The sequence below is a fragment of the Camelus bactrianus genome, chromosome 31 (assembly GCF_048773025.1).
Source record: "Camelus bactrianus isolate YW-2024 breed Bactrian camel chromosome 31, ASM4877302v1, whole genome shotgun sequence".
Taxonomy (NCBI): domain Eukaryota; kingdom Metazoa; phylum Chordata; class Mammalia; order Artiodactyla; family Camelidae; genus Camelus; species Camelus bactrianus.
In genome coordinates this window covers 17,957,128-17,968,025 of record NC_133569.1, presented here as the reverse complement: position 1 = coordinate 17,968,025, position 10,898 = coordinate 17,957,128, and the positions used below count along the sequence as shown (strand labels likewise).

The window sequence follows — 10,898 nt, the reverse complement described above, 5'->3', positions numbered from 1 at the left end:
GGCACACTCTCTGGGCTCCGTGCAATTCCTGGTGAGATGCCTGTAATTCCTTCTCTATCTCCAACTCAGAAAATTTGGGGGGTGGGATTACAGGTGAGTGGGATTGATATCGTATCTGTTTTTATTTATTTTAAAAAGAGATCTACTTTCTGAAAGTGTGCTGATGAACTGTGCTGGGTAGCCAATAACTTCAACACACCGTACAATGTGTTTTGTATCCACAGCTCTGTTTGCAGTTCTAGGCCAATGCTGTCTCTTCTGCGTTCTCCTATGTGTCCGTCTTCTCCCCAGTTTGATATGATCTGTCCTTCTTGCAAGGCCTAAATAACATCCCAGGCCAGTATCCCCTAAAGAAGTGGTGCAGTCTGATAGTCAGAAGTGTAGGCGCCAAGCTCTTCCATTTATGACCTGCTCTTGGGTTTAGCTGCGATGGAGATTTGGCAGCATACTTACTGGAGTTAATTGGAAGGCAAATGCCAAAGAAACAAAACATTAAAAAGTCTGGGTATGGTTCGTATCCTCAGCACATCCAATCACAACTGAGGGGCTCTGACTCTCACTACTTATGAGGCTGGGTTGTGGGTGGAAAACATAGACTTTAGGGTTCAGGAGACCAGGATAGAATCATGGTTCCACTTTGCTTTTGGGTGAGTCCTTAATCACTCTTTTTTTTTTTTAAATTGAAATATAGTCAGTTTACAATGTTGTGTCAATGTCTGGTGTACAGCATCGTGTTTCAGTCATACATATACATAGCATATATTCGTTTTCATATTCTTTTTCCTTATAGATTACTACAAGACATCAAATATAGTGTCCTGTGCTGTACAGAAGAAACTTGTATCCTAATGACTCTTCACTATCAAGTTTTTTTGTCTCTCAAATAAAAATAGTGGAATTGCTAAGACTTTCAGAGACAGCAGGTTCCAAATGCCCTGTCAATGCCTGGCATTCAGTGGCACCTAATAAAAAAGCCTCAAGAAAAATTTTATTTACTCAAATATCACTGTCTACTAAGGATGGACCGATCCAAGTAGGTGGTGAGAGAGTTAGAGGTCAATATTTTGGAGAGTGTTAGCAGATCACTAAGTGATTACAGGCAGAAATGGTCTTGGATGGGACTCCAGGGAGGTAAAAGGAAGAAAGCTTGACAAGTAAAATGTTTTTTCCTGAAATCCTTGCAAAGGATTGGGGAAATTCTTGAATAAAGAGATTCAAGATCTCTCTTAATGCACACGATTTGAATTGCAGAAGAAACTCAAATTTCACCTATCCCATAATGTCAAGTTGATTTTCTGTGATGTTTAGACAATCCTAAAGCAACTGCTTTTTATAACACATTGGATAAAACATTTTGACCACTGTTACTCAGGGTACATTCTTTAAACTCCAAATAGAAGCAGTAAACATGTGAGTATAAATATGACAATCATTTGTTGAACTGTGACAGTTTTAGATAGTTTTTGGCATGCTCAAAGGTACAGAGATTTTTGTGGATGAGTGAAAAATAACTTGTGTATTGTTTATCCTTCTCTGACTAAGTCTTGGGTGAATTATCAATTTCTTGAAAAATTAGCATGTTTATACCTAGTATCATGTCATGGGAAAGGAAAAAAATGTTAAAGTTGGCCTCCCTGGAGGGAGCAGGGTGGAGAAGAGTGTAGTGGACAATTATTTATGGATAGTTTTACATGAATACAATTGTCATGGCTTTTATCAGATGACCGATAGATTTTCTAGTTGTTTAATTTGATTAGAAATGGCATTAAGCCTAGCTTTCTGGTGATCCTAAGCTTTCTAGTATCTAAAATTTAAATTTGTCTGTAAAAATGTTTAAAGAACATCTCAAACATGGAGCCATAGTCTGCCAAAGAAAAAAAATCACGAGTCTTTTCATGGGGATGCTCTTCCCGTAAGGGGGAGCCTGGCAAAAGCAGTTTTTCAAATTCAGATACTAAAAGAAGCTCTTCTCAACAACGAAGCTTAAGTGGGGTTTGCATACTCAAGTCCTTCCCTGATGCCTGCATCCGTAATAGGACACCCACATCTGGTAAAGCAGTTATAGGACCTGCAAACAGACCAGAAGAGTCTAAAAACCCAGCCAACATCTACCGCCAGAATCCAAGTTACGAGCACAAGGCAAGAGTGTCTGTCTGGCCAACAACGAGACACCTTCCAGAAAGGGCTGAGAGAGCAGCAATAATCCGTGTCAAATCACAACCAACAACCAAACTCAAAATCACAAGCACACACACCCTCTGTGGCAGTATGCGAAGACATTAGCCTTTCAGAATGATTTCAGAAAATTATCATTTTGCCGCAAGGAAAGAAGGAAAAGGTGATGGGGCCAAGAGCTTTGCCGTGAGGGTGCAGTAACAGCTACGATCTGCTTTGAAAATTCTTAGTGGGAATTACCCAACTAGGGGAAAGAGGGCACACAAATGGTCAGTAGCTTCAGACGAGGGATTCTAGTCAAGAATTATTTCAAAAACATAGATCTTATTTTAAATCCTTACTGTGGATTGTGAAAATATTTAAATTTTTATCTCCAGTCACCGTCTTTATCTTTGTAATACATTGAGTTATTAAGATTTACCAAAATTTGGTACACATAAAGCACAAAATAGCGTGTTCCCCAAGTCCCTGTAAAAAGTGGGCGTAGATGAAGTGAATGGGTTATTGGCTCTCTTAGCAGAATAAATAGGCTTCTGTAAACACTGTTTGCAAATTGCTGTTTCTGGTGGGTTTTTGATGACCAGAAAGTATCCTCCCCAGCTAAACATGTGCACCTTTCAAAGTCTAGGAAGGATATACCTGGACCATGAGGCCCACTCCAGCGTGTCACACGGGCACTGGGGACCTTGAACCTCACGCATTCTGCAATAGTGAAGCAGCTGAGAAAAAAAAAAAAAAGGGAGTCTGGATGTGCCTTTCAAAATACAAGCTCTGGCTTTTCCTACTGGAGTTCTGGAAAAGGTAAGTGATTTGCCAAGAAAAGCCTTTCTAGGCACTTTGGAAAGGCTGCGGAGTAATCTATCTTAGCATGAAATTAGCGCCCACCCCACCCCAACCTCTTGACCTTTAAAAATGTCAAACAAGAATTCTTCCTCCATCTGCGCTTGGAACTACTTAATAGTAATTTTTTCCATACTGGAAACTCAGTAGAAAGTTCAGCTAGAAACTCGACCCTCATCTCTACTGTCTTCCACTGGGAAGAGTCATCCTTTCCTCAACTGGTTCTTTCAGCACTCTCTGGACCCAACTGTAGACAACACGCTTCCATTAGTTCAGAGACGTAATGAGTGTCCTTGCCCTCACCTTAGGCAATCGGGAGCAGAATCCGGTCAAATTGCAGCAAAAGGTAAATCTCACGGTCAAGTTTCACCCCCAAGCTGAGAAACTGGATGTCTCATAAATGGTGACATTTAAAACTCACTCTAAAAATAATGTGTCTGGATATCGGCCACCATCTTAAGGCTCTTCCTCTCCAGGCCCTCTCCCTGTAAATATCCAACGTGGCTGCATGTAAGTTTAGCCTGAAAATAAAATCCCCTCACTCCACCAAGAAATAGCTCCAAACTTAGAGTGCGTGCTCAAAATATTCAGGATGAAATCACAACCCTATATTTATAGTCTTTTGGATTGTGTATAAAATTCTGTTTCCCATGGTGTTTTTCGTTGAAAGGGCCAGGCGTGGAAAGCAGGCTCAGAGGATGACCCAGAGAGGATCTGCCTCAAGGACATGCTGTTTATCGTCAGTGTGACCTGGGAGGCTGTGTGACATCCTCACTCTTCCCTGAGCCCTACCCGCTACCCAGGAGTCGGGTCTCCTTCTCAGCCCGTTCCCAGACGGTCCCTGGTTTAATGGTGACGTCTTGTCATCCAGGAAAAGCGAACTGACCTTCCTGGTAGGAAGTGGATGGGTGCCTGCGATCATCCCCCCTTCCTTCTGACCTTTCCTGTCCACTAGACTTCCTCCCCGTTTTCACTGAGGGAGATGGTGTGGATCTTAATGGTTGGAATTTGCTGATTCTCTCCGTGGCTGGGGGTCGAGGGCCCCTTACAGCAACAGACCTGCAAAAAGCTTTTACTTCTCACCCGGGCAGTGCTGCAGGCTGATGGGTCTTTGGACACTGTAATCCTGGCAGATCCACGGGGCATGGAAGAGAAAAATTTCCATTCACAGACCCCATCCGTCTTGGAGATCTTATAGAAGGTCTCTCCTGATCCCACTGGGATGCGCACCAGGTCCTCGTGCTGGCCCTCCAGCGTGTGGCTGGGTGGGTGCGGCGTATAGCCCAGCGTGTGCTTGGAAGACTGCTTCCGGCGGAGACACTGGATTCTCAAGACGTTCTGAAAGGCCTTTTTAAACTCTTGACTGGAGCACGGGTATATAATGGGGTTGATGCAGCTGTTTAGGTATCCGAGCCAAAACGCTATTTTAAAAACTGTTTCTGAGGGCCTGAACTCGGGAAAGAAAGACCCTGGAAGAAAAACACACAGATTCATAACATGTTATTTGCAAGCCAACGAGCCAACTGGCTGGGAAAATAAACGAACAATCAAAGGAACACCTCTTTTTATGCCTTTAAAAAGTTTCAAATGGTTTCAAATGCCTTTGAGTTTTCACATGTGACTGATGGTCTGCTATGAACACAGCATCCTCAAAGACCATTCTTGCTTGGCCCACGTGTGTGGAATCAATTATAGGAAAAGACCCAAAGCGTGGGGCAGCACTGGTCCTTGGTGATAGAACCTCACTTGACATCGGCTATGAAGCTGTAAATAATGAAAACATGATACTGTGGCTGGGTTTACATATGCAAATTATTTCACCTAAATTTAAATATAAATTGAAAGCCGTTCAAAAATTCATATGCCAATAGGGTTACCTTTGGTTCTTTGATGTTCTTTCTTATACGGGAACTGCCTGAAGAATTATGAATTCTTTCTCTCCTGAATATTTTAATAGCTGTATGTTTTAATGAGAACCCCACATTTAAAAAATATTGGCTTTGCCAGCTTTGACCAATGATTTTCAGTGATTTTTTTCTTTAATGGTGTCTTGTGACGTAACAGTGGACTCACCCCCTCAGCTCGCTAACAGCAGCCAGTGCCTGTCAGTAACCTGTCCACCATCCCTTCCTACACCAATTTCTAATATTGATACTTTCATTCTAACCAGGCTCACTATAAACTCTCCTCCGAGTCACTTTTCATGTTTTTTTGTCCTCTCAAGTTGGGTCTGGATGTCTAAAATGCCCTTTCCCGTTCTCTTCCCCTATTTAAGTCATCCGTTAATTTACAAGGCAGGAACTGAGTTTCACACCTTACATGGTAACTATCTCATAGCTCTTGGCAGCAGAGTAACAAAACCATGACACCTTAAAACATGAACAGCCTTAAAGTTTATTTTATTCAATTACCCAATTTCCAAATTAAAAAAGAAATGATTGAAGTGGTTGCCATAAACTTAATAGCTACGGAACTAACACAGTGATGGACAAAGGGCTAGAGCACTTCCGGTCCACTGTTCTTTATTCTCTGCACAGCTTTTTCCTTTTGTCTCAGCCTAAGGTCTTGATTTTATGTCTTTCTTTTTCTCTCTGCCCTGAAGATTCATCAGAGTCATGAGAAACTGATGGGTGTGCTTAAAGTCCACTCTGGCAGACAATGCTTTGAAATTTAATAGAGGACTTATAAACATAAACAAAGAGGAAATTTAAAGATTGCAGAACCGTAGAAGGCAAAATGCTGCGGTGATGGATGAGAGCATTTTTATCTCTGAAGCACGCTCCCTGCAAAATCCAGTGTGTCTCAAAGAAATGAAAACACAAACACAGACACACAGATGACGGTTGTTAAGTGAGAAAGTAGTATTCTTTAGCTCCAAAGCTTTGAACATTTTCCTGTAATTCTAATAGGATTTACTTGTATTAAGTGTCTGATTTGAGTTAGGATCTGTGCTAAACATTTTACATACAGTGTGAAACTTATTTGTAACATTAAGAGTTACATGATTCCCATCAACAGCCCCATTTTACAGATGACAAAACTGAGGTTTAATGAGATTGAATAATCCAACTAAGGTCACTCAGGCACGTAGTTACAGTAGAGCTGGGATCTGAAATTGGGAAGTCTCATTTTAGGGCCTATGTTCTTTCATCGAACCTCAAAATGCACTGGAATAAGACCCTCGAGGGGATGAGGATGGTGTAAGGACAATGATGAAGCGTGCGGCTGGGGAAGTTAAATCGGGAAGACGGTTTTTCAAACTTCATCTGAGAGGTGAAGAAAGTGGCCAGTACGAGCAGGAATGGCAGTTTTGTGTGAATATGGTCAGTTCTGGAAAAAATTCATCTTAATTATGATGCCTCTATGTTGTCCAATATGTCTTCCTAATAGCAGTGGCGACATGATGAAGGGAACCCGTGACAAGGCAGGGCTTGGCTTGGGCTTAATGAGAATATATGAGCAGGGCATGCCCCAAGCTCCGTTGTCTAAGAATTCCACTACTCTGTAAATCAGCTAGAGAGGGGACTGTATTTCCCTTATTTGAAGACTTTAAATGAAAAGGAAAAGGAAAAATATATACATTCTGAATGTGAATGTGAATAAGGTGATTGGGGGTCCCTGGAATTTCCCACAATTCCTTCAGGGACACTCTTTCTGCTCAGAGTCAAGTTCTACATTCATAAATCCCAACATTTCTCTTTAGTCTCTTCCCTCCTCTCTCTCTTCCCTCCTTGAAGGCCCCCTTAATTCCAGGTCTGGCCGACCCGGAGCCAAGCTCCTCTGGCCTTCCACCTGCGCCCGCAACTTCAAAGGTAAATACTGGTTCTTTCCTCTACGTGTTCTGCTCAAAACATCCATTTCCTCACAGCAGCTGAGGTATAAGTTGAGAAAGGAGGTGGTTAAAATGAATTTAGTAAGATGTGAAAGTTCGATCGTCCAGTTTTAAGCCTCCTGGAATACTGTCTTGTGGATCCAAGCCAATCTCCAGATGCTGGCTTCTTAGACAGTGAGTGCCACTTAGGGCTCCTCGCTTGACATCTCCTGCCGTGAAAGCACTTGACTTTCTGTTTCTCATCGGGGGCTCATCTGTAGGCTTATGATGGGGGACGCTGGGAGCTATCCCTGTGAAGGTGTGGCCACCGTAGTCACGTTTTAGCTACAAAGGTACAGCAAAGTTCGCCCTCCATGCCCCCAGCACAAGCAAAAAACCATTTTCCTGCCAACGCTGGTCTCCTACGTGAGTTCTCCCCACCAGTGTTCTGGTTCACTCTAAAACACAGTGAGTTCTCAGATTCCAACCCAGCACTGACAATTAGAAGGTTCCTCTTCAATTCAACTCGTTCAGCATCAGGGTGACTCAGGATAGAAGCAGAAAGCTCTGAGTCAATCTTCTCAGGTCTCCCAACTTCCACGCTTCTTTCCATCTACCTGAAAACTTGACGTCTTAATGACAACTGTGAGAGACACTGGGTTATGACAAACCCTAATTAGCTGCAGTCACAGAACGTAGAATGTTAAGACTGGCAGAAACTAAGAAATTAGCAAGCACCGTCAACCCCTCCTTTACAGATGAAGGTAGTATGACGGAGGCGGGGAAGCGGTTTCCACAAAATCGTGTGCTTGCCTGTGGCTCGATCAGGATGAGACCCAGACTCTGCTCTGCTTCCCTCATTTCTGTTCCTGACCGCGGTGCCATTTACCAGCCCCACAATGGCATGGGAAGTGTGAATGGCAATATGTCCGGCTACTGTCATAGGATGACGATGGGTTTTGCAGTGATAATGAGAAAGAAGAGGGAGGAGCAGAGTGCCATCAACTCCATCATTTAGAAAGTTGTAATGTGCTGTTCAGACACGGGGACAAAGGACGATGGGCGATGATCTCAGAAGGGCTTATCTGAAGGCTACCATTCTGAAAACTGGAGTTTAAATGACTCCAGTGAAAAAATGTGGGCTCCCAAGGAGAAGCCAACGTTATGTGACCACGGGAGAAAAATAACACTTTATTGTTTCTCCTTGTCCAACGAGTGGTCTCTCCATGTGTGTGGTACCCGTCCATCGTGGCTGGTATACATCCAACAAATGAGGGAGAGACACAAGCTGCCACACACACATGCAGCCAGTTCCCCAGGCCAAGGAGCTCCAGTGCCAACAAACGTTCAGGCCAGATCAGTTGGCATCTTCTGCCAGGAAGCAAGTTCTGCCCCATTGAACTAAACCCCAGAGAAAAGCTGTTGGAACCAGAGTATAAGCACAGATCCAAGTTTCCTGTCGTCCTGGAGTCTACCAGATGCCTCCTTGTTGGGATGCTGGTTTGGCTGTGTCTGAGGAACCTGCCTGAGCCCTCCTGAGGTTCATCCTGGGGCCACCCTTGGGCAATTCTCAGCCAGACTAGAGTCTTTAGATTATCTACCTGGAATGGTGGTCAGAAATCTCTAAGAATGCTGGCCAGATCAACCGCAGATTAGAACCCTAGGCTCTCAACCCAAGATTCATGGATAGACTTCCCGTGAAATGAAACAGAAGTCTGCATGTGAACAGAGATTCATTTTCCTGAGGAGAATTTCAGCTTTGATCAGCTTCTCACGGTGGTCTTGGAGACACCAAAGATGACTAAGCCTGCCTCCCAGCTCCTGAGCAAAAGCTGTGCCCCTGGCTGTTGCCCCTCACTTAGCCCACGTGTCCGGATGAGCGTGCCAAGTTTACAGATGCGGCGAGAGGATGTCAGTTCAACACCTCTTTAGAAGGAACTGTTCTTTTCTTCTCTTGTTTAACTGGGACTTGAAATAGCACAGGTCTCGTCTTGTAATGTGGTTGTCCCATTAAGAGAGTTAAAATGTTGGGTCTTTTCTGAACTTTCTGGCAGGAAGCTTAAATAGTGGTCAAAGTGAGGAAGGATGGCAATGTGGGAGGGTGCATTGAGGAGGGGGAAAAATGCACATTGTACGCTAGGTACACAGCACTGCGCAGAACAAACCCAGGGCACTATGAGGACGGCCCACCCAGTGCGGGATGGGAGCATTACCCCTTCCCTTTTCCCAGGAACTGGGGTATACTGGCCTATGGTCACTGTTGTCAAGGACCACTGATTCTTCCAACTCTGGTGAAGAAAGAGGTCACGTGGGAAGACGTTTTCTCGCACTGTGTGCTTCTGCAAGTGGGAGACATTCTTTGTGGGATGCTGGTTGTGTTGCTCTGCAGAATCAGGGATTTTATCCTGGGTTGGTCCAAGCTGTTTGACCTTAAAGCTCTCTGAAGGGTTTCTCTCACCAGTTACCGAAGTCCCAAGCCGGATTTCTTCGTTTAGAAAAGAGGACTGCATTTCCCAGAACATGCCTGTTTGGCCCCAAACCCACGGTAACTCAGGAGAGGATGACTGGCCCAGCTGCATTAGGGTCTGCGCCCATTTCCCTCTCTGTCTTGTCAGTTTCCTTTTGAAATGAACATATAATTCACACACTTTCGAAAGACTGTAAATTTTCTCCTTTACTTAACAAAATATATTTTGATTCAGGAAAATGATAGCAATTAGGTCATCGTGTTCTTTTGTGGGTTATTTCCTTAAAAACAATCTCCTTTCATAAACCGGCTTATTTTCCAAACTTGGCCTTTTTCCTTAAGGCCACCGTTGTTTTACGAGTCTCACGTCTGAAACATTTTATCATCGCCACAAAAACTTTCTCCTACCGCTCAGTGCAAAAAAGGGTAGTCCCCAAATGCACCCGTTAGCGTGATTTCTTCCTTTCATGGTTTGTAAGTTTACTCTTCTTTTTCCTTTCAAAGCTTTTTTTTTTTTTAACTTTTTCTTTTTTGTTGTGATGAGGACTTTTCAGATCTACTCTCTTAGCAACTTTCAAAGATGCAATACAGTAATATAAACTATAGTCGCCATGCTGTCCATTACAGCCCAAGGATTTAAAAAATTTTTTATAAACTTTTTTTTATTGAGTTATAGTCATTTTACAATGTTGTGTCAAATTCCAGCGTAGAGCACAATTTTTCAGTGAAACATGAACATACATACATTCATTGTCACATTCTCTTTCGCTGTGAGCCACCACAAGATCTTGTATATATTTCCCTGTGCTATACAGTATAATCTTGTTTATCTACTCTACATTTTGAAATCCCAGTCTGTCCCTTCCCACCCCCCATCCACCTGGCAACCACAAGTTTGTCTTCTATGTCTATGAGTCTGTTCCTATTTTGCTTTTATTTTATTATTATTTTTTTTAGATTCCGCATATGAACTATCTCATATGGTATTTTTCTTTCTCTTTCTGGCTTACTTCACTTAGAATGACATTCTCCAGGAGCATCCATGTTGCTGCAAATGGTGTTATGTTGTCGGTTTTTATGGCTGAGTAGTATTCCATTGTATAAATATACCGCATCTTCTTTATCCAGTCACCTGTTGATGGACATTTAGGCTGCTTCCATGTCTTGGCTATTGTAAATAATGCTGCTATGAACACTGGGGTGCAGGTGTCTTTTTGAAGTAGGGTTCCTTCTGGATATATGCCCAGGAGCGGGATTCCTGGGTCATACAGTAAGTCTATTCCTAGTCTTTTGAGGAATCTCCATCCTGTTTTCCACAGTGGCTGCACCAAACTGCATTCCCACCAGCAGTGTAGGAGGGTTCCCCTTTCTCCACAGCCTCTCCAGCATTTGTCATCTGTGGACTTTTGAATGACCGAGGATGTATGCTTTTGATAACAGGAAATTTGTACCATTTGACCTCTTCACCCACTTCACCCCCTGTAAGTTCTCTTGTTTACTTGTTTTCTTTGACTGTCTTGTCCTCCAGAGGGCGCAATAAACTACAGTGGCAGGCGCCCCGCTGTCTTTCTGGCTGCAGTGTGAGCACAGAGCCCGGTTCAGGTC

General features: G+C 43.3%; 1 protein-coding gene across 12 annotated transcripts in view; it reads right to left on the bottom strand.

Moving 5' to 3' along the window:
- Positions 1-10,898, bottom strand: part of ADRA1A (adrenoceptor alpha 1A) — a 97,546-nt gene that overhangs the window by 21,233 nt on the left and 65,415 nt on the right. For 4 of the 12 annotated variants that reach the window (XM_045511615.2, XM_045511617.2, XM_074355720.1 and 1 more), the window contains exons 3-4: positions 4,075-4,484; positions 2,815-2,894 (exon numbers count right to left, since the gene is read on the bottom strand). The exons of 2 other annotated variants lie outside the window; for them this stretch is intronic. In XM_045511615.2, the coding sequence (XP_045367571.2) occupies positions 2,815-2,894; positions 4,075-4,484 (490 nt within the window). Of the gene's footprint in view, positions 1-2,814; positions 2,895-3,318; positions 3,501-4,074; positions 4,485-5,397 lie in introns of those variants that run through there. 6 more of the 12 variants (XR_012503476.1, XR_006722386.2, XM_010948457.3 and 3 more) reach the window with 6 other exon arrangements.